The sequence below is a fragment of the Glandiceps talaboti genome, chromosome 18 (genome assembly GCF_964340395.1).
Source record: "Glandiceps talaboti chromosome 18, keGlaTala1.1, whole genome shotgun sequence".
NCBI classification, from domain to species: domain Eukaryota; kingdom Metazoa; phylum Hemichordata; class Enteropneusta; family Spengelidae; genus Glandiceps; species Glandiceps talaboti.
This window is the reverse complement of record NC_135566.1, coordinates 19,975,608-19,999,676: the sequence shown is the minus strand read 5'-3', so window position 1 is coordinate 19,999,676 and position 24,069 is coordinate 19,975,608. Positions and strand designations below refer to the sequence as shown.

Sequence of the window (24,069 nt, the reverse complement as noted above, 5' to 3'; positions counted from 1 at the left end):
CCCAATTTTTGTAAAAATCGTCACTAATATAATAAAAAAAAAATTGATGCTTTTAGCAAGCTTGATCCTTCACGACATAATACACCTCAGTAATTTTGTTTTCCTTGATAAAATATTTAAAATGCAGCCTTGAATCTGTGGCTGCCTTCACGTAACTGATTTTGCATCGCGATGTATGATGGTGACTGTCGTTGCAATCGTCAAGATACTACAGGGTGATTTTATTGTCAAAATACGAGATTATTCGAGTAAATGTATCTGCTTAATTATTTGTCTTGTCATAATGTCGAGCCATACGTACGGTTATTGTCATTGCGCTATTTTTGTCATATAACTAAAACATTAATGTAATATTTAGGCTAACCATGTAATCTATTATTGATGTACGTAAACGGCTAGCCGAAACAAAATAAGGTCATCACAGCTGGTACGCGAACGTGAACGTGAGTGAGTTGCGCGTTCGCGTACACACGTTGAACGTGTAGCCGAAACTCTCTAATGCAAAACGCAAACTGTTAGACATGTCCATGTCTAGCCACAGCTCTGAAGTAATTTCTCTTTATGGTCTCACTAATACATCCATGGGTAAACTTACTTGAACAGCACGGCTTGAATTGTAGCCCAACCAATATATATATTTAGTCACACCAAATTACGCACTAATATTGCCACACCTTAATATCACACGGAGCGTAACTACTTAGTTGTTTCTATCTTGTCATCTATTCTTCGAGTGCCGATATTTGTCGATCCGGACATTGCGATCCGGATGGCATAGTCGTTCCTGACGTAGGGGGCGCCATTCGCCATCTGCATCATAGGCTGTGGACTGCCCAGCCTGCAAGACAGTTGTCAACCAATACCACAGCTCTCTCATGTCTCTAGCTCTTTGGCATGTTCATGGTAAAAAACAAAAATAGTCGGAGACTATACGGTACCACGGGAGGGCTATATAGTATTTGCGAGACAAAGAGGCAAGTAGTCCACTCTGAGTCACAATAGTATACCCAGCATGTGAATATGATAGGTGTGTGTGTGTGTGTGTGTGTGGGGGGGGGGGGGTACCATCACATTTTAGAACTCAGCGTTTCGTTTTACAGAGGGAGGGGTCAGTGACTTTTTGTCAGCCCGATAGAGAAATCCCCCCCCCCCGACCGGAGAAACTGACCAGTCCCTAACCCACTGTATACACTCTCTGGTGTACATTCCAAACCCATACAATGTACGTAATATTCTAAGACTAGCTATGACAAAGTTTTCAATATGTTTGATATTGGTGAATTTACACATGATATACTTGATTATACATTAATATTTGGTGAACGTGAATTGACATGATATCTGGAAATACTGGTGAATGGTGAATTAGATATTTTACTTCCTGGTGAATGGTGATCTAAGAGGGGTATACCCCCCCCCCCAAGTAATTGACCAATTTATAGTGAATATCTCTTTAGTTACTTGATGAAAAAAAACAGTTGCCGCTAGAGCAGGTTTTACTTTTAGGGGGTTAATGAATTCAGCTTTCTATGATCCACACTATGTATTTTGAGCCCCAAAATTCACCCTTGTACATTGCCAAAATGACCAGGCATCTTTCTAAAGTTGTAGATCAGTTGAGGCAAAGTTACATGTATTTTGAAAAAGTCTTTGAACAGTTCAGGCAGTCGTGTTTACCCTGCATACAAGTACGTCAGCCATCTTATTAGTGGACTTCCCGGTTGTAGCGGTTTCGCTCCGTCGCCCTCGGTCCTCCGAGAACCCTGTAAGAAAATATAAAGTAAAAACGAAAATTGTTGATTCACACCAAATAAAGAATAAAAAAGTATTGCAAATAAAAACAAAGCTAGAATTAAGTTGCAGCTAGGTCCAGGCATGGGGGTATAAGGGGAGATGTCCCCCTAGACCTCCATAGTCCAGGAATATCCCCCTATCCCTATGGCTATTGCCCTAGTCATGTCCTCTAAACAACTCTGACGTCGATGGTGTCCGACCTTCTGACGATCATCACCCGAGGATTCCCTACAAGATGACGTCATAACATCATGTCACGTGACTGACAAGGGTTTCCCCGGGCCCCATCCCAGGATTCCCGGATTACAACATGGCGATTCATGTGACTCTGAGTGATAAAATAAGACGCGTTATTGAAACGATTTTAACGGACGATGACCTTCCAGTCAAGTTGAAGTCAAAACTAGAAACATTCAGTAGCAATAAGCAAAATGAGGAAGTCCAGAGTATACCATTCGATACGGTTCAACTATGTCATCATCAGCTGACCAAAGGTGAGTTATACCGTACGTCACCTAGTATTACATCCCTTCCTCGGAACATTGCCCCCTACCTACCCCCCCCCCCCCCGCCCCCAGCTCCTCCCTCACCCCGCCAGTACAGAGTTTTACGTTGATATTTAAATGTAGGCCAATAGCTGATGCTAATGTCAAGGTAACATAATCTATAATGCATTGAATGCTAACAATATTAGCTGTTTTTGTCATTTCAATACCTCTCTGATCGCAGAGCTTGGTAGGGAGAATCTCCCCTTATGTCTCCACGCTCTGTCAATATACGCTATAATAAGGGGGGGGGGAGCGAATGGAGGGGTTGTAACTTCAGCACAATTACGGGAGAAAAGGTATGAAGATCATGTTCTGAGTCTACAATATACGTTTACAGTCTACTGGTTTTTTTTTTCCCTTATGCATCGACTCTTATTAAATACTAAAATACTACATTGTACTTTTTATCTTAATGTACTTATCAGATGGTACCTCTTCACTCTATCTACATGAATTACTAGATGACAGTGATGTCTATTTCCCACCACTACCAAAACGACAAAGAGTAAGTACCAATATGTAACATTCTTACAAACCATAGCTGTTATTTCTTCCGCGACACTAAAAGTGTGGCATAAAAGAGGATGTGGTTTATGACAATGATATGTATCTTAGGATTACACTGTATCAGTTAAAACTGAGGTCAGGCCTTGAACCCAGGACCCCCTAACCCAGGACCCCTTAACCCAGGACCCCTTAACACTGGATGAATGCACTACCATGGGCCATCTTTGCTACCCAGGCTGACATCCACCCACCCTATCCGTCATCAGAATCTTTATAGTACTTCCAAAGTTGCTTTAAGTTAAGACAACAGAATAAAGTTACCACTTCAGGGCTGGATCACTGGAATCTAGAGAGAGGGGGAGAGCCCCTCCTCCCAATGATCTCCCCACCAAAAGTAAAATTGACTTTCCTTGATATAAATGTGATACTAACTGGAATATTTTGAGATGTTTAGATTCATCAAGAGCTTTCAAATTCTATATCCTTGATCTGGGAGAACACAACATGTTTCCAATTTAGTACACAAAACATGAAAAGTATATGTTGTTGAACAATATTTTGCCATTTGTATTATATTGTTTAAACATCCATAAACATCTAACAACAATTATCACTCTGGTATAATGTTGGTGGTTTCATTTATCTCACCAATATTTGGTCTATGACATCAGAGATACTGATGCTGATGAGGGCAGATTTGAAATTGTCTTTGCTAGATTCCAGTCTCAATTGTCTTAGGAATACGTGATGCTGTTATTATTTACAGGACATTTTCTGTCTGTATAGATTTGGGAATATATATATATAGGACTAACTATGCTAGTTTTAATGCTGCACTATGACCCTATGTAATAGAAAATCTTGTTTGAATCGCAAGGATCTCGAAAGGTTTCTTCAACCAATCAGCACACATCTTTCAAAATCATTCGGAAAGACAGCGCCGCCTTTGATGTATTGTGTCGTCAATGCAATCCTCCTTATGTACGTTTGTTTTGCTTGTTTTTCCAATTTCTTCAGTGTGAACAGCTGCCAGCATAACACTCATCCTGATTGGCTAATCAAAAGCACAAGATTCAAATGAGGTTTTCTATTACACAGGGTCAGATATGGGAAAGCACAATCACCCGGAACAAAACAAACAACACAAAATGATAGAAATAGAGGTAAATAAATACATCGAGCAGCTTTCACCACTTCAGATTTTAATCAGATTGCTTTAACACATTCTTATGCATATTTTTTTCCGTCCATTTCTAGATTCATATGTTAGGTATAGCCATGCGTGTTTGTGAGTATAATTATTCATATTTATAACAACTTCTGATGTATGTCTGTATGTATGTCTCACTTTATAGAATCCTGAACTGGTGGCAAGACTAGAAAGACTAAAAAGAGAACAGGAGGAGAAAGAATACAAACGAATGACAAAAGGAATAAATACAGAGGTGAGAGAGAGAGAGAGAGAGAGAGAGAGAGAGAGAGAGAGAGAGAGAGAGAGAGAGAGAGAGAGAGAGAGAGAGAGAGAGAGAGAGAGAGAGAGAGAGAGAGAGAGAGAGAGAGAGAGAGAGAGAGAGAGAGAGAGAGAGAGAGAGAGAGAGAGAGAGAGAGAGAGACACACACACACACAGACAGACAGACAGACAGACAGACAAACAAACAGAGACAGAAATAGGGATAGATATTCTTTGAGGAAGGTAGGACACAAAGAGAGTTTGGTATCTACACAATAACAGTTTAGCAACTACTACTTTTGCATATTTTTTCCAGCAAAATAAGTGAAAATAAGTCTTTTGTGAAAATGTCCAGGTTTACAGTGTATAGGTGTTGCAATAACTCTTTGTATGTCTTCTATTTTGTTATTGTTATTTGACTTGGCCTTCTTCTATCAATATTTTCAGACACTTAAGAAATCAACATTTGCAGAATTTGGTGCAGAAGGTTTGTGTCTTAACTATCTTGTAATTTTACTATTTTTGTGGTTTTACTTTTTAATACCAGTGGCTTCATTCATTATACTTATCACTTAAATCAAGTGCATTGTATCAACAACTTGAACTTGAATAACTAGCATTATTTCCCTTAATCCAAACAAACCCTGAGTGTTCTCTTTTTTTTTATTCAAGTTTATTTGTTTTAAATGAATCAAATATTACATAAATTAGATGATCATAAGTTGAAATTTGAAAAAAAGTACAAACTTTGTGCTTTGGTAATATCAGGCAGATTTTACTTTAAGTTATTAAAAATGATGCATGCAGTACAACATATTGCAATCATTTTCTAGAGAAGCATCACATTAGAATTGGGGATGAGGGAAATGGGTGTATCAAATGGCAGTAGTGGAAGTGATGAATAAGAAGTATGCGGCCAAACTTGATAGATTCCTAAAAATGATATCCTTAATACTGTTAAAAAGGGCAGGTCTATGTTAAATAGCTGACAATGTTGTCAACTCTTTGCCTTGAAATACTGGGACAGGATGATTTGCAAAGTACACTAAAGTACTAAACAATCTTTGTCCTCATTTCCAGGTGAATTGTTTGCTTCTGAACAACACCCCTAGAGGCCAGATAACACAATCCTTTGTTTTTTTCCATAAATCAGAATATTTCATCAGGTGGACTTTCATGACCCCTATGTGACATGAGATAGCAGGTGCCATCTTTGAACAAATTTACATTGAATTATGAACATGTTGTAGAACTTTTGTTTTCTCTTAATTGCCACAATACCTCTATCAAGCACAAAGATGTATACATCTCTATATTTGCAAGACAAGCAAAGATATTGAAGAGATTAACAATTTTCATTCACATTGGTGTATTTTCACATACCTCGAGGAATGCCTACTTCTAAATCTTGGGTCACACAGAGGTCATGAGAGTGCAATTTGAATAATACCATGGGAATATGCATCCAGTACCTGTAGTCAGATTTCTCTTCCAAGTCAACCTAAATTGTTATATCCACTTTACATCTGAGGAAATAGACTTACTGCCTTTGAAAGATCATGTCAAAACACAATTTAATCTAGAGTGCTAAAATATTGTGGTTTTTTGCCAAGGATAAATATGACTGCAATTTGTATACTGTGTATGGGAATATATTATCTGTATTTTTTTCATTTTTTTTTCAGTGAGGTCAGTGAAGAAACAGCTGATGACAGTATTCAATTCATTTTTAACTGTTATATGTGCATTTGTGTTTGGCTACATGGCTGCCAGCTATTCACACCAACCAGTTGCTTTGGTGAGTATAACCTAGATTCCTAGCACTGGTGGATTTCAACTAACATATCCCCTCCACTGATGCTTAGATTTATGATTTCGATAATTTACTTTATGGAGTATCAGCAAGAAAATGAGTGCAAGTTCTTGATGGTTTTTAAGTCTACTCCTGTCTTAGTTGATGTCAGTTGAGTACATGATCGCATGATCTAAGTATGTTTGAATTTGTAACTATAAAAAGGACCAGCCAATCACAAAGGGATAGATGACATGATGGACATAGAATCAGCCAATCACAAAGGGATAGATGACATGATGGACATAGAATCAACCAATCACAAAGGGATAGATGACATGATGGACATAGAATCAGCCAATCACAAAGGGATAGATTTCATGATGGACATAGACATATCTAAGTGGGTTTGAACTACTCTTTGGGAAATTGTAATCTAATTCTACTTTTGAATACAACACTCTTAGGACATAGCAAACATTAGGTTTGTATGTGTACACTACATAGCAAACATTAGGTCTGTATGTGTACATTACATAGGTCTGTATGTGTATATTACATAGCAAACATTAGGTCTGTATGTGTACATTACACTAACACTTTGTATGTGAATTATCATCATCAATTAAAGTCGATTTCTTCCCCGCCTGTCCTTCTTTCCATGTGGCAATCACATTCCTCCATTTCTGTCTGTTCCCATAGTCATTGATGTTTAATCCAATCTGTTTACATTGTCCTTCCACCATACTCTTCCATGTCAGCTTTGGTCGCCCTCTCCCTCTTTTTCCATCCACCTCCAGATTCCACGCCCCCTTCACTCCTTCTCTCATCTTACCTCAGCACATGTCCACACCATCTCAGACAGCTGCACCTTGCTACCTCCACAATTGACTCACCTAGACCTAGCCGTTCCATTAGCACCCCTGAGCCAACCCTGTCACTCAATTTTACACCACATATCTTTCTAACCATAGCTCTCTCTGCTCTCCTCAAGATACCCTCTTCCACTGCTCTCATCACCCATGTTTCTGCCGCATATGTCATAACTGGCCTCACACATACCTTGTAGATCCGACCTTTCATTGCTAGAGTTAGCCTACAACCACATAGTACGGATTCAAGGTCTCTGAACTTCCTCCATCCCAGTCCCACTCTTTTTGTCACTGCAAGCTCACTGCCTCCTGCACCATCTAAGGTATCACCCAGATAACAGAACTCTTTCACTCGGTCCAGTTCCTGCAGCCTTTCACTTACAGCACTTGCATGCTCCGGGTTATCACCAACAAAGTCTCCCCTCATAGACATTTCCAACACTCATAATCTGTTGCCATCACACTTGTCACTCTCCTTACTCCTGCAGACCTTCCGTGAATCCATTTCCTGCACTTCGTACACAGTATTGAATTTCTCATTACTCTCCTATGACAAATCCCTCATGGGTCAATCTTTGCTTTACATAGTACAATAACAAACGTATGTCACTGGTAAAACATCAGAGTTGGTGTTTGTTCATAGATGTATGTGGATCTTTAGAACAAAGTTAATCAACATGTGGTTTAGATTTAGACAAACGGTTTATTTTGAATAGACAAAACCAGAATGACAAAGTACATCTTCCCCATAATATTTGTATTGAGCCGCCATTGTGGCTGTTGGTTTGTCTTCAGTGTTTTGATAGTTTCATTTTGTCACATACTTTCTTGTGAGACCCAATATGATGACACCATAGCCAGCATGTTTAACCATGGATGTTTCAAACCTTTACTTATCTATGCTTGGCACACTTTTTACAAAGAGTTAGGGGGTTCAATATGACAACAATTTCATTGGATAGGAATGTACCATTAGACTTGTAAGTATAAGGTTTTGTTATAATACTAATTCTTTTTTTAAACGTATTTTCTTATTATTCCTTTTTAAATATATTTTCTTGTTTTATTTTCCTTCCACAGTGTATACTAGTTGGCATCCTTTTATCTACCATTGTGGGTATAGCAGATCTTTATTTCATTGCAAAGACTGCCTTGTGAAAGGCATCACTGTAACAGGTCTGGTGGTACAGCACTAACATCAATGGGTATAAAAACTACAGTACTGAAACAGATGAATGTATCTTTTTGTAACAAATCACAAAATTAAACACTGTAACAGTTCTGGAAGTATTGTTTTTTTTAAAAGCTAGCACTAACTGTACAGTGTAGCTCAAATGTATCATTTGTACAAATACTGTTGTGTAGCAGGACTTTGATGAATAGTTTGCTAGACACACATCAACATTAACAGAGGACAAAGGTGAGGCAGGTTTTATATCAGCTGTACTATTTTGTAATTTTTCAGCAATTCTGCACAGCACAACATCTCTAAAACAGAGTCATGAAATTTGGTTTAGTCTGTTGTACACTAGGGCAATGGCATTGTGGGAAATAAAACAAGTTAGGAATTTAACAACTTTTTAACCAAAACATAGTCTAGTTCCTATACAATATGAGTTACGATTATTATGATATATCTCCACTCACTGTCTAGTCAAATTCAAACATTTTACCCTTAATCTGGCTAAACCTCATGCTGGGCGAAGGGTAAATGGTGCATGTCAGTAGTAAACCATCACAAATTGACAAGTACTTGTAATTGGTTTACTTCTTTCAGACAATTGCTCACGATAACGTCATCACATTTATATGAGCGCTGGTGGGGGGGGGGGGGGGGTAGCACAGATTTCTGTGCTGGAGTAATGACTCTGACGAGACATAGTGAGTGGAGATGGTCATAGTAATCGTAACTCATATCATATAGGAACTAGACTAACCTAAACAGTATTGAGGCTATCTTTTCAAGAGGTGTGAAGCTGCTAACTTTGTTTGTTCAGAGTAAAAAGGTTACATGATATAGAATTAGTGGAAATAACTTTTCTCGGTCCCCCATTAGAGAAATGTATGTAATATAAAATCAACCAAGCCTTTGCTCCTCTTAAAGTTGAAATGCACTCAGTCTGACAATATCAATATTTACGTCCAGTGATAGTCTGTGTATATTTGAGATGTATATATTGTTTATGGTAGATATTTATCTAGCAACTCTGTATACTTTAGGTAACATCAATGCTACACTAGCTGCACCTGGAACGTTAAAAAAAATCATTTGGTTGATATAATAAATAATGAATCATAATATCATACACCGTTAACATATTGAATCACCTGTTGGTTAACATTATCTGTAAACAGTAGCTGTACACATACATGTATTATAACACTGTCACAATAAATTCAAACCAATTGATTTTTGGATTGCACCTAAAAATCAGTGCCCCAATAAATCACAATTTCAACTTTCTATTACTATACTACTTATAGATACAATAGACCTCTAATTATACATGTATGTATATGTACAATGTCTAATTACTTATAGATAGACAATAGACCTCTAATTGACATGTACAACATCTAACAAATTTCAGTGAATATATTGTATATATTGTTTGGTTGAAAAAAGTGATTCCCTAGTTCTGGCTATTGCAGCTTTAAAAGCATGACATTTTACAAAAAGCAGCCACATGTGTACATTTGACACATTCACTGAGAATGTAAACCATAAAAAAATGTTACCGTACTTTGATACTAGGAGCGGGATATTTTTGATGTTGAAATTTTATATTACGCATACAACACTGTGACATATGACCTCAAGTTCATGTTGAAGAACATAATTATATTTGAGATGTTCCAGTAAAGTTGGAAACAAATGTCTTTTTTATGATTTAAGTCAAGTCCTAATAGGTGGATAAACTATTATGGTATAACAAGTTTAACAAGACATAGTGTAATTGCAAGCTCAAACATTAGAAATCACTGCCATTATCTTTGATTTGAATGTTGGCATCAGACATTTGAAATATGTTTGTCATATAAATAGTAAAAATAAGGATATACTTCTTTGATTTCAAAATGCAAATGATGCATACATCTTGAACATTACGGTGGAGGGCTACAATTGTCCTGTGAGTGGTGTGTTTACATCATGATCTGTGTTTTCCATCAGCCTCACTAGACATTAATACTAGCAACTATAAGTGACTAACGTAGTTTGAAAAATCATACCCTCAAATTGAGAAGATTGGTGTGAAAAAAATGCACTCCAACTGATTGGTCACAATGGGGAGTGATAACGTCATCAGCCTAATTGACCACTTATTCAAATTAAATCAATATGTAAATTTGCCCTTGTTGAGGTGAACACAAGAGTGATATAATTTACATACAATGAATATTGCATAAATCTACAAACAGGCATGCTGATAATGGCCACTGGAGGCTGGCCAAATTTATCATTTGCTGTTACTAGCATTACAAGGGGTTAGTGAGACAGGAAGTAAGTTAAGGTCACCAGATCATAATGTAAACAGGCTACCCTGTGAAACAATATTTAGGTTTATAGAAATAAGAATTTCTCCTTCCTATTCATACAGCTGCATACTTTGATGTGATTTCTAGTACAAAGACATAGTCAAGAGATGTCACAGTCCCTCTATCATATAGATATCGATATGTCTGTGATAACTTTATTGTACCTCTATCATATAGATATTGATATGTCTGTGATAACTTCACAGTCCCTCTATCATATAGATATCGATATGTCTGTGATAACTTCACAGTCCCTCTATCATATAGATATCGATATGTCTGTGATAACTTTATTGTACCTCTATCATATAGATATTGATATGTCTGTGATAACTTCACAGTCCCTCTATCATATAGATATCGATATGTCTGTGATAACTTCACAGTCCCTCTATCATATAGATATCGATATGTCTGTGATAACTTCACAGTCCCTCTATCATATACATATCGATATGTCTGTGATAACTTCACAGTCCCTCTATCATATAGATATCGATATGTCTGTGATAACTTCACTGTCCCCCTATCATATAGATATCGATATGTCTGTCATAACTTCAAATTGCAATAACTGTTACTTGAGCATTTTTCCATCAAAGAAATCTGTTACAGTAATAGATTCATTGTTCAGTTAGTTTTGTAAAAACTTTGATTTCATCCATAGATATTACAGTTACTGTAGTAAAATATTGAAATCTTGTGCTAGAGCTGGGATATACATATTTTGCATAATGTGTATACTGCTGTATAAAGTGTATGGTTATCTGCATGCACAATATTTACTTATAGGATATATAATGATACAAATATTAGTCATAAAAACAAAATTACCCCCCCCCCCCCCCCCTGCCCCAGCTCCATTTACAGCTAATTGCAATATCTATATCTATACATTGCATTGGATGTCTTTTGAATTGTTAATTAACCAATCTTGACTGGTTTTAGTCTATAGTTTTCAGCAAGGCTTTTCTGCAGTTGGTTCAATTCACAGTTTATCAATGGCATCCATTCTCCACCTTGCAGTCATTTTTGAAAGATTATTAAGATCACCATGGCAAAATGAGGAAAATCGTGGGCTGAGTTTAATTAGCTGTTCTGCATATCATCAGTATACAATATATTATTTATGTTGAACCGATTTTTAACACAACTGAACTGAGGTTCCACATGCCATAGGCATCAAGTTTTGTCTGGAATCTGTGTGTATGTGTATAATATATATGTTTAATGTTTGTGTGCAGGTTGTGTGTGTGTGTGTGTGTGTGTGTGTGTGTGTGTAATGTGAACAACTTAAAGTGAGAAACCGCTGGAATGATTGATTTCAAATTTGGTAGGGACATTACTTAAAGTGTGTAGATGAAAAATTGTTCAAATGAAAGTTATCCGATTAGTGGTTTTTAAGTTAAGTCCAGAAGAGTTATTTTCTGTCAAAATAGGTCCTCTCTTACAAATACAATGGAGTCTATGAGGTATTGTTATAAATTATCACTTGGCTGAAGTCAGTGGGATGTTCCATTATCGTGTAGGGGTGTTCTTTGTTATTGAGGTGTGTTTCACGCACTGCATGTGTATGTCAGACATCAGTTGTTGTGCACATTGCCATCGGCAGTATTTTTAGAAAGATAAATTATTTTCCCTTGAGTCGAATTATTGAAATATCATGTTTTCTTCAAAGAATAAATATGTAAAACTTGAAATCTCATTGTTTATGAAATAATTTTAGAGCTGTGTCGGACTTCGAATGAACGAGGTGTTTTGTACGTACGGGCGAGTGTGTTGCTTGTAGACGGGATAGCGCCCTCTTTGATTATACTTAATATTAGAAGAATAAACGAAATAATGTATAATCCTCAACGTTGACGGCGCTAGCAGCCAACGTATCTCAACATGCAACATGGCGGCGTGCATGAGGTGGGAGTGACATCGTGTTTATATTGACAGTGATTTGACACCTTTACCACAAGGGTTTCTGTTTGTTATCAGTATCACTGGATCTGTGATTGATCGAAGTCACGGGAGTGCAAGATAAGTAACACCAGTAGAGCAGATTTGCAGCGCATTGAGCTAAAACAAGTTTGTGTTCCAGTCCGTACTTCAGACAGGCGGAGATAACTGTTATTACAGTGTTAAATAGATTAGCACGTACCGTTAAATTCCTCAACAAAGGAGGCCTTGTTTTACAATTTTTGTAATAATTCACAAACGTGTCTCAGCAAACGTTTGCTCCGTACACACTTCATCGTGCTCAGAAGACGATTGTTGGTTTTATCTCCTTACCCAAGCGTGTGGTGTGCAAATCCTGTTGGACGTGAAGAGTAAGTGAAACGGCGTGTACACGTACTCTTACCGGGAGAGTGAGTCGCCATCAAAACACACTGTTCCCGAAGTCGGCAGCGTGTGAAGTGTGCAAAGTCGCAGTCCAAATTTAGGTGTGAATGTGTTACAACAGACAAATTACCAACCCAATGGCATAATTAACACGTCTGGTATAGAGAAGTGTCTCTGAAACACTATATTTAGTATTACTAGCAGAAACTTGCTCCTGCTTGTGGAAACACAACGGAACTGGACATATTCGTGTTGCTGCGGTGTCCACCAACACCAGACCAACTCTTGTGGAAACACAAGGGAACTGGACATATTCGTATTGCTGCAGTGTCCACCAACACCAGACCAACTCTTGTGGAAACACAAGGGAACTGGACATATTCGTATTGCTGCAGTGTCCACCAACACCAGACCAATTCTGGTGTTATTTTCTCAGTTCACGGTATTTTGACAAAATCGACAGTTTTGTCAATCTAAGGAATAGCTTAACGGCAATCACAGTATGCAAAGTGGCATGGAACTCCATATTTTGGATCATAAAGTGTATGTGATAAGTGTTGAGAAAGAAGCAATACCAGTTGTTACTCATGCTTTGGTCAAATTAGCACTACTCTACAAGCATACAAAGTAAGTACATGTATTATAACTCACAACCATGTGTTTGCCACACCCCACACTAAACCATCATAGATGGTTGGATATCACAAGCACAGTTCATTTTCTGGTATCAATAACCCCACAACCACTGTGCCCATTTATGTGAATGTTACCTGTAATCTTGTTAGGATATCAGATACACAAATTCCTTAGTTAGATTACATATTTTGCAAGGAGTTTTATGTAAGTCTTTAACCAAGTTTATTTTGCTGATCAGTGGACAGTGACAGCAAACAAATGGAAAAAAGCCAACATATATTTTCGGTGTTTCGGTGACTGACAATCTAAGTTACATGTATGAAAAAGGTATGCCAATGTTTCCTCCTGAACAGTGGTTTATAAGTTCAAGGATAGGTAAGTCAACACGTGTGTACTGCAATAGTCCATACACACAGCTAAACTTGGGAGCAGTTTGTGTTGTATTACTATGCCTGCTTGCAGACGGAATAATTTGGGACTCAACTCTGACAATGTCCCTTTCCTTCTCCTTTTATTCCCTTTTCTTCTATCCTTCTTCTTTGTTGAGGGACAATGTCAGAATCTATTCCCATACTCTGTCTGTCCTCAGAACTAGTGATGTACATGTTAATGTGTGGGTGTATTGTATGGGTGTCTATGTTTGGAAGGGGAGGAGGCGTATTCGTCGTATTTGGCTACAAAAAATGGTGTTCATAATGATAGGTTTCTTTAAGGGTGGTAAATTAAAATAGGTTAAATATACCCAAGTTCTCCAGTCATTTTATCAATATTCCCACATAAATTATACTACACCCTGTTGACCACTACATGTATGCCAATTTGCCATGATTTTCTCTGGGATTCAAAACTTTAGTTCTGAATGCCTTTGTACCATAGACTGTGCAATGGAACATTTTCATCCATCAGAGACTGAGTGTATTTTTCTGAGCAATGATGAACAGATAAGCTGAAAATAGAAATAACCCAATGATTTTTCAACTGTAGAAGTGAAATGAACCCTTGGAAATAAAAACTTTTTAATTTTTTTTTTTTTTTACATGCATTCTCGTAATTAGCTGATATGTAAAACTAAAAATATGTCTGTACCGTACATGTATTTAATTTTATTTCATTTCCCAATGCTTTTAATTTAATTGTTATTGTTCAGCGCTTTTGAATATTTTTAATAATAGAAACGGCACTATAGAAAATAAATAAATGTTAAAAATGTTAAATGTTAAATGTCTAATTGAGGTGGTGTGTCTGGTATACCATGTTGAATTATTCAATATAGTCTATTGCCAGGGAGATAGCAATTTATGTCTGCAATTAGTAAACCTCATACAGGGTTGACTTTAGAACACCTTCTGGCATACCTAGCTGCAGAAGGCCATACATTTAGGTCATTTTCTTTTGTACTTCTTAGTGTTTTCTGAGTGTTCACAAGTGTTTTTGCCAAGGTTTGGGAACCCTGGTAATAGATAGAGTAAAAGTCAGGTAAAACTGGTATGGTTGTCGATAGAGTAAGCAATAATTTTGTTTTAGGGAACCCTGGTAAAAAGACTGGTGGGAAGTAGGAAGATTTTACCTACAGTGTATTTATCAAACATTGGCTCATCAGATAACTATTGCAATGCATTGATTTATAGTATACAGTGATAGCTATCATTAGGTTTGAATTGTTTACTGACGAACCATTTGTTGTTAGTTGATCATTGCTAGCTAATTTTGGAATTGGCATGACTCCAGTTTGATCATAGCATGTAATGCAAGTAAATAGAGGGATTATACTGGCACAGATGTACAATCAGAAAGAGTGAAAAATAGAGTATGTATTTTAATCCCAGTTAGCCTGACTAGAATATTACAAGTACATCATTATGGTAACAGTCTCGTTGAGGTGACGCAGGTTTAAAACCTTTATTTTTACATACTTGAAAAACATGAAGTTCTTGCTCTCAATTGTTTAATTCACCTCTTATTGTGAGTGATAATGTAGCAATTGCAAGAAGTCTCCAATTGTACAATTCATCTCACTTCAAAATTGTGCAAATATTTTAAGTAGATGAAATAAATCAGATATACAACCATTACAGATTGGAAGAAAGGTTTTTTATTGTGTTTTTTATTTTAAAAAAGTTTAGGGTTGGCATTGAAAAGCTAGGTGGGGTCGGGTAACCGGAACCAAAAAATTATTTTTTTTTAGGCCTGAGATAACTATTTCAACCCTTTACCTGAATATACTTGGAATAACCTAATAACATGTAGTCATGGTAACACCAAAATTGATTAGCTTCTTTGCTTATTTTTTCAGTGATTTATTTTTAGGACCTAATACATTAACAATAAGTTTATCTTTACAATCAAAAATCATTCAATCATGGTTTTTGCAATATTTTTTGTTGTAGGTACACATACAATTAAAATCTACCTGCATTCCCACATAATGTATGTTTTATACTGGGCTATCCAATCAAAGTTATAGGTTTTTGTAAAATGTATGCATCATTCATTTTACTTAGCTCCCCCCCCCCCCCCCCCCCCCCCCATTCTACCACCAGAGTTTTAAAACCTTAGTGGAAACATGTTTTCCAACAGAGCAGCAAAGTTCTTTTCACCAAAGTAAAATGACATTCACACATAAAATAGTAATCATTAGGTGATTGAATGACTGACTTCTATTATATCAGACTGATTAAAATCGTCTCTAGTATCTAGTGTTAAACTCATGTCCTTCAAGTCACTGGGTCAACTGTCAGTCTGGAACGTTGACCTTAATATGACCACATAAAAAACAGGTCACTAGGTCAACGTGATCTTTTAGGTTAGCTCATATCACAGTAGAAAATGATGTAAAAAGAGCTGCAAGCCTGCATGTTTGATTAGTTCAAAGAAAAATAACTGACTTGTGAACCTTTTAACCAGGCAAATTACATGTAGCAATAGTTTTATTTACTAGTGTCAATTAATGTATTTTGTTCCTTTTAGATTTTAATAAACATTTAGTATAAACTGCTAATTATATCATGACTAATCCCACAGCTCTAGAGATGCTAGACGTCTATAATTATTACACACTTTATCCGTTTCCTGTGTCATGATTTGCCAATTTTTATGCTGTTCAACTGAAAATGACGTCAGTTTTCATGATAATGCCATTACCTATAGCACTAGCACTAAAAAAGTGACAGGTGCTGTCAACCACACATGCTTACATGTTTTTCACAACAGGCAAGTAAAGCATTACCAGTACAGTAGGAGTGGATGCTAGTGTTGAAATGAAATGCAAATTTGGTAATTAATTAAAGGAGTAAGGTCGACAGATTCCTGTATTGTTTCAAGAATAATGTTTGCCTCCATTGTGTGGTACCCTACAGAAATGTACATAATAGTGTATGCCCTACTGTCAGTCAGTACTTGATAGACAGGTAATATGTAAATGAGTCAGTCAGTACTTGATAGACAGGTAATATAGTATTTGTGAAATATGACAATTAGTTGTGTATGAGATTTTGTGAAACTTTATGTATAGTTTCAGACAACCAATAAGAATATGTTAAGAAATGAATGATTTCATCTGCAGTACTCTGAGTTGATGTAAGCCGCAGTACATTGAGTTGATGTAAGCTGCAGTACATTGAGTTGATGTAAGCTGCAGTACATTGAGTTGAGGTAAGCTGCAGTACATTGAGTTGAGGTAAGCTGCAGTACATTGAGTTGATGTAAGCTGCAGTACATTGAGTTGATGTAAACTGCAGTACACTGAGTTGATGTAAGCTGCAGTACACTGAGTTGATGTAAGCTGCAGTACATTGAGTTGATGTAAGCTGCAGTACATTGAGTTGAAGTAAGCTGCAGTACATTGAGTTGAAGTAAGCTGCAGTACATTGAGTTGAAGTAAGCTGCAGTACACTGAGTTGATGTAAGCTGCAGTACATTGAGTTGAAGTAAGCCATTACCTTTCAACATTTATCTATAATGTTAGGACATACTTTTTCTGAAATCTTTTTCACATCTTTTATACCATTTTCTAAACACTTTTGTAGGTAAGAGTTTGTTTGACATGACGGCTTTGAAATTAACCCAACTATAGAATAAGCCCAGAGAATTAAATAATATCCATTTTTCCAAACCCCCTAAATCATTAATAAGTGCCTTAACCTGCGTTTAAAATCACATTCCATGCAACTAGTGATTTATGGTCCTACCCTTTTAAACAACTACAACAAAATTGTAAATGTTATGTTGGTCTTTAGGGTCACTACGTTCCTAGTTTCCTAATTTGCTAAATGTCAAAGAACTTAGCAAACGTATGTGTCTATACAGTACTGATACAGTGACTGTAATAAATGCATTGCTATTTTGTGACTAACATTTAGCAGTACAGTGACTAATAAATGCATTACTATTTTATGACTGACATTTAGCAGTACAGTGACTGTAATAAATGTATTGCTATTTTATGACTGACATTTAGCAGTACAGTGACTGTAATAAATGCATTGCTATTTTATGCCTAACATTTAGCAGTACTGCGACTGAAATAAATGCATTGCTATTTTATGGCTGACATTTAGCAGTACAGTGACTGTAATAAATGCATTGCTATTTTATGGCTGACATTTAGCAGTACAGTGACTGTAATAAATGCATTGCCATTTTGTGACTGCAGTACAGTGACTGTAATAAATGTATTGCTATTTTATGCCTAACATTTAGCAGGTGAAAATCAACAAAATAGATGAGGCCATCATTCAGTGAACTTGAGTTTACACTACAGTGTGTCCGTTGGGAGAAAGTGTCTTCAACTTTTGCTTTTACTATAAATGTTCAAGAAAACTGTTCTAATTTAAAATCAAGAAAAAACAATTTGGTTTACGATGTGAATTTGTAAAATAGAGGTCAAAATGATTTCAAAATTAACAAATTGTAGAATCCAAAATGGCTGCCAAATACTGTGTTAATACCTCGATGGGAAAACAAAAGTTGTCATTTTCCTTACAAGACAAGGAATTTTATAAAAGGACTGGGAACAAGCTTATTGCAAAGTTTGGGAAGAATTTAAAATTTGGAGATTATTGGTTCCTCCCAAAGTGCATTCAACCTTGCCTTGTGATGGGTTTGCCAAAAGATAGTGATACTAAGATATGTATATAAAGTGTTAGTTGTAAGTTTGCATGTGGTATTTAAATACAGATATAGTGCCAATTTATTAGCTAGCATATTAAACTTGGGATTCTTATCACAGTGATTATTAATTAATTGTTCACTCTTTCACAATATATTATGGGATCATACACAACAACACAACAAGACATTTCATTTCAGATACTATAGTTCATGAACTATGAGTTTATTTTTACTAATAAGTCTAAGAGTCCTGTTTTTGCATTATTCTCAGTGAAATTATCTGCAAATACTGTTACTACAGTAGTTGGAAGTTTATTTTCACCAGTACCCTATGTAGTAAGTGTCCTGTTCTTGCACTATTCTCAGGTGGAATTATGTGCTCAGTTCATCAAAATTCACAAGATCAAACACAGTGATGAGATGAATACACTGTATCAAATGCTAAATGATCTCTGGACATAATTACTACCTAGACTAATTCTGTCTAATTATGATGGTTTATTCCTCATTTTAAATCATTTAAGAAGTTTAAGAACAACAGCTGAGCTTTTCCTTCAATGAAACTAAATCATTTTGACAGATGGAGTTTTATGAAGGATGCTGTTTCTATTTGTATATTCAGAGTTTGACCTCAAGATTTATTTGACAGTTTCAATTCCTTCAGTTTCAAAATTTTGTTGTAAATATGTTGGAAACGGCAGTGTAGTTGTAACTACACTCCTTGGTTATTTTGTAACAACATTAGTCATGATAATGCTGACATACTGCATCAATATTTGTCTGACAGTTTATCACAATATTTCCTTCACTGTCTGTCTGTCTGTCTGTCTGTCTGTCTGTCTGTCTGTCTGTCTGTCTGTCTGTCTGTCTGTCTGTCTGTCTGTCCTAATTGGGACTTTTGGCAGCCAGCTAGATGTGTGTAAGTACATGTACAACACTCCTTGGTTATTTTGTAACAAAAATGAAAAAGTTACAGCATCCAATAGTACTAGTAGTATAAACTAAAAGCTAAAATAAGTAGATTTATCTTTGACTTTATCATAGAGTGATCACAATGGCCCTGTTGCTATGCTGCAATGGGTAGTAAGTCTGATTGGTAACAATTGGTCCATATAGGGCAGTGATAAGCCATGACAATATATATAAGACATGCTGTGAAGCCATCATCAACTTACAAGATAGAATATAATGCCTAAATATCTGGATTAAGTATTGAGCCCATGTACTCAAAATATATATGAAATTTGACTGCATGGAATTTAGTTAGTTTCAATTTGCCTTAAATCTTAATAAATTGATAAAAACAAATTTCAACTGCCCTAGCCTCCTAGCAGGCTGGATGGTTGACCTGGCAAGCACTCCTACCACTCAGGGTATAATCACTAACGGTCATGCCTCATTTATCTACAACCAGTAATGGCAAGAAATTTTTTTTGCATACAATTAGCATATACCTGTTGATGTTTTATGTAATTTATACAAAGGTCTCGATACAATGTTGGTATATATAGCCAACTAGGTGACATCCAGGGTAATTAAGCATCTTGTGGCACAATTAACATAATTTATGCATCAAGTGACTTATTCAACCAATCAGCTTCTACACATGTTATCCATGGAAATACTGAAATTTGTCAAACCAAGTTCACAGGCTGAGTGCAGAGAATACCTGCTATGGGCATGGTCAACACCTGGCCTGCTATGGATCGAGGCTAAAATTGTCTTAACTATTCCATAGACCCCCACCCACCCCCCACCCCCACCCTTAAACTTGAACTTTTCTGTAATCAGAGAATGGTGAATGAAATCTGAACATAATGAGATATCAGTGATATATGATTAGAATACATTAAACAAATGATACAATCTGGTAAAGCTTAAACAAATGATACAATCTGGTAAAGTTTATAGATTTCCATAGATCTTAGATTTGCCTCGACCCCAAACAAAATCAGTGATTACAGTGTTACAAGAGACCAGATTGTGTCATTTTTGAGTACCTTGTTCCACAAAAAATGAAACCGTGAACAGATCTCAAGATATTCCCTCTTAGTTTTTAACAGTTACAGAACCTGGTCTCTGGGTCCTGTTGTCCAACAATTCTTTGCTGAACACTGCATCAGGACTTAATTTGCAAACCAAAATGTATTTTTCTGTATAGAAAACAACAGCAGTACTTGGATAATACTACCAGTTTTTACAGCATGTAGAGATACCTTTGGTCATAACACCATTTTATCAGTGGTGGACAATTAAAACTGACTTTGAAGTTGTTAGGAAGTCTTCTCCTATTAGTCCTAATTAGATGGCTTGAAGAATTTTAGTCCAGAGGTGAGAGTCTGTGCACATGAAGTCTGGGTAACCAAGACTAGAAGAAGTTCATATTTTAATTGCTTTAAATTAGAAAATTAGATCTGATTGCAATCTGCTGTGTGCTTTTGTTAAGTGTTTATTTTAATTTGTATGTGTAATGAAGAGAAGATGTTCTGGCACCTTCGAAGTCAGTTTTAATTGTGTACAACTGTGTAAAACAAATTCTGATGAGACATCTCTAGAGAACTGTGTAGTAGAGGACAGGTAAAAATCTAGTCATGTGGTTTTATGCTCATGATCAGGACTTCAAGATATCATCCATCCTGACCTGATCCTTATATTGATAGGTTATCTAATAATTGACATTCTTAACATTCTTCCCATCCCTACATTCATTATCACAGCTCTGTCCATCCCTACATTCATTATCACAGCTCTGTCCATGTGTACTTGGCTCTTCAGAAGTCCATGACAGAAAGCAAACATATACTATGCTACAAAGGAAACCATGTTTGTTTACAGTAACTGTTACATTTTCAGCCTGGTACCCACACCTTTTTTAGTCAAACATTGAAAATATTTCAAGACCAATTACCTTGTGAAATGAACCTTAGCTAGGTGCTCACAGTTTATTACCTTGTGAAATGAACCTTAGCTAGGTGCTCACAGTTTATTACCTTGTGAAATGAACCTTAGCTAGGTGCTCACAGTTTATTACCTGAAAAGAAAAATAGCTGTACATCAACTACTGGTCTTACACTCAACATTTCAATGGATTGGATATATTTTTTTTTTGAAAGACTTTAACATGATATGAACATCATTAGAAATTTAATAGATGGAAAACAAACAAAACTTTAAAGTTGTGTTCCGATTTAAGGTTGAGATGCAGGTTCGTTAGCTCATTTTTCCTCCATCACATTTCACAGTAAAGACAAGATAAATATACCATTTTTTTCATTAATTATGTCGAGTCTTTGTATGAAGTTGTGGTTTCTGTGGTGATTTTTTACATTTTTAACCATATTATTGATCTGTACCCAAAAACTGTGTTTTTTGACGATTTTCACTTAAAGCTATTTAACTTTTACAAACAGTTGAATATAGTCCTCTTTTCGACTTCAAATGAAAGCTATGTACATAAACAAAAAAACGTTCCTCCGGATTTTTTATTTTGTCTCTCATTGTCTTGTTATAATCATCCAAAGTTGTATTTTTGTGTTTTTTGCATAAATTACCGCTTTTCACACTTCTCAACGCAATATCTCTTGATTCCCTCAAAAACTAAACAATCCGGAGGAACGTTTTTTCGACACACTGTCTCCGAGTATTGTCTCCAAATTTGACGCAGCTGGGACGTTCTGACGCAAAGTTAAATAGCTTTGAACTTCACACAGTATACAAAATAAAGAACGTAGAAAAATGCTAATTAACACAATTGGACTCCTTCCGCCCGACAAAAGCTTTCAAATTCGACAGACATTGCAACAGCTGTTTTCTGTGACTTGCAAATATGTTACTCAATCCTTGCCATTTGGTTGTGTACGTTGCTTTGCTACAGACATGAAGAAAATCGGGTATTTTAGGAGGGTCATGAAATGCTACAGATAGAAACGTGTTTGTTTCCCGCGATAAAGGTGTCAAGTCATCTATTATTCATCTACGGGTGGAGACTTTGGTTTAATCTTTTAATACGGTACGCGTGCCGTTCTCGACATTACATAGTATACTTTCTGGTTTGGATTCGAAGCTCTTGCTCTACGCAGTTGGTGTTCGTGTTTTGATTCGAATATGGGCTACGTTCCATATTCCTGCTCATGTATTAGGCATTGCTACGTTGTTGGTGTTTCGTTGAAGACACACAATAAAAAAAGTTAATCCTTTCCCTGAAATCAAATTTCCACACCACGACACCGTACGACATCGGGAATGTTATACAAATTGTAAGGAGTGTTACAAAACTACGGTATAAATAATGGTACTTGAACTCACGTCAACAGTTTTTCTTCCACTGCGAGTGACGTTTTATGATACTCGGAGTCGTAGTAGACATTACCTCATTTATTTAAACTACTTGTACCTTCAAAATCTCCATTTTATAACTTTAATAGCCTTGAGGATCGCTCGGTGCCAAATTCTTTGCCGTTTACGTTCAGACAGCGTCATCGTAGACGCAAATAAACAACGCAACGCACGTATACTACTACAGTACATGTGACTCGGTGTCGACGTGTCTCGAAAGTTCACGAAGGATCGAGCCGTGATAAGCCGATCGTTAGAGTGTGGTTGCCACACTCAATTTATAGGACCTTAACCCTAATAATATAATATAGTATGTGAAGAGGACGTTGTCAAAATCCACCAACGCGAAAGTTCAAAGCTAGTCTACGGCCACGTTCTGTGAATCTTACAGAAACAGAAATGTAATACCCGGAAATCGCCGATGCAATGTCACGCATCTGACGTGAACTCTCAAGTCTCGAAGATAGCGTGGTTCATTTTCGATGCGCCAACGTGTTGATTAAATCGTTTTATTTTTGTAAACATCAATTTTTTTCGATCGGCTAAAACAATTAGCCTGCAATACTGTTAGATATTCGAGATTTGTATATATTTTTTTACATGCATGGTACTTGAAAACCGTCATCTAATACATCGCCGTCGCGTCGGGTACACTTGAAGGCTGTAGACTAGTGTAGTCACAGTCGCTTGTAAACTGTTATTCCTTTCCTAAATGGTTTTATTCTTGTCTATAACGGTCCTAATACAGAACAATGACGTTATTATAGGGATTGGCGATATTCTTATGAAATCGGTAGCAATGTCATACCCCCCCTCTCCCCCTACGTGTTGTATGTAACTTGTAAGTACCATTTAGGAAAGGAGTAACAGTTTACAAGCGACTGTGCGGCTGTAGTGCAGTGTAGGCCGCTTCACTGTAACGTTTTTAGCCGATGCACTGGTCAAAATCAACGTGCATAAGTCCAGGTTCAAAGGAGGTATTTTTTTTACTTTTTATTGGTTATAACCAAATTTACCGAGTTTAATTGGTTTTGTACAACAACACAGCTAAGAGACAATGTCACGTCAGTCATTGCACAGAGGCCTACTAGCTATGGCTCATTTGCATATGAAAAGACACTCTTCTGTAATCAACGTTTCTGTCAATCTTCTTTATG

At 36.6% G+C, this 24,069-nt stretch overlaps 2 protein-coding genes and 1 pseudogene across 3 annotated transcripts in view; 2 read left to right on the top strand and 1 right to left on the bottom strand.

Annotated features, from left to right (window-relative positions):
* Positions 1-23,317, bottom strand: part of LOC144449009 (aromatic-L-amino-acid decarboxylase-like) — a 30,375-nt pseudogene extending 7,058 nt beyond the window's left edge. The window contains exons 1-2 of the transcript XR_013482149.1: positions 22,883-23,317; positions 1,678-1,763 (exon numbers count right to left, since the gene is read on the bottom strand). The product of XR_013482149.1 is annotated as an aromatic-L-amino-acid decarboxylase-like (transcript). The remainder of the gene's footprint in view (positions 1-1,677; positions 1,764-22,882) is intronic.
* On the top strand, positions 2,097-8,591 carry LOC144449573 (vacuolar ATPase assembly protein VMA12-like). Its single transcript, XM_078140134.1, has 6 exons — positions 2,097-2,288; positions 2,768-2,847; positions 4,205-4,294; positions 4,748-4,787; positions 5,986-6,098; positions 8,045-8,591. Exons 1-6 carry the CDS (start codon positions 2,105-2,107, stop codon positions 8,120-8,122), a joined length of 585 nt encoding a protein of 194 aa, XP_077996260.1. The 5' UTR covers positions 2,097-2,104; the 3' UTR covers positions 8,123-8,591.
* Positions 13,347-24,069, top strand: part of LOC144449805 (cytosolic arginine sensor for mTORC1 subunit 2-like) — a 49,149-nt gene continuing 38,426 nt past the window's right edge. Inside the window, exon 1 of the mRNA XM_078140378.1 lies at positions 13,347-13,459. Within this exon, the coding sequence (XP_077996504.1) occupies positions 13,347-13,459 (113 nt within the window). The remainder of the gene's footprint in view (positions 13,460-24,069) is intronic.

Bases quoted from the DNA above. Each gene is read 5' to 3' on its own strand.
- LOC144449573 (XM_078140134.1), top strand. From the start codon at position 2,105: ATGGCGATTCATGTGACTCTGAGTGATAAAATAAGACGCGTTATTGAA. The intron at 2,289-2,767 runs GTGAGTTATACC...TGTACTTATCAG, and splicing joins TCATCATCAGCTGACCAAAG to ATGGTACCTCTTCACTCTAT. The intron at 6,099-8,044 runs GTGAGTATAACC...TTCCTTCCACAG, and splicing joins CACACCAACCAGTTGCTTTG to TGTATACTAGTTGGCATCCT.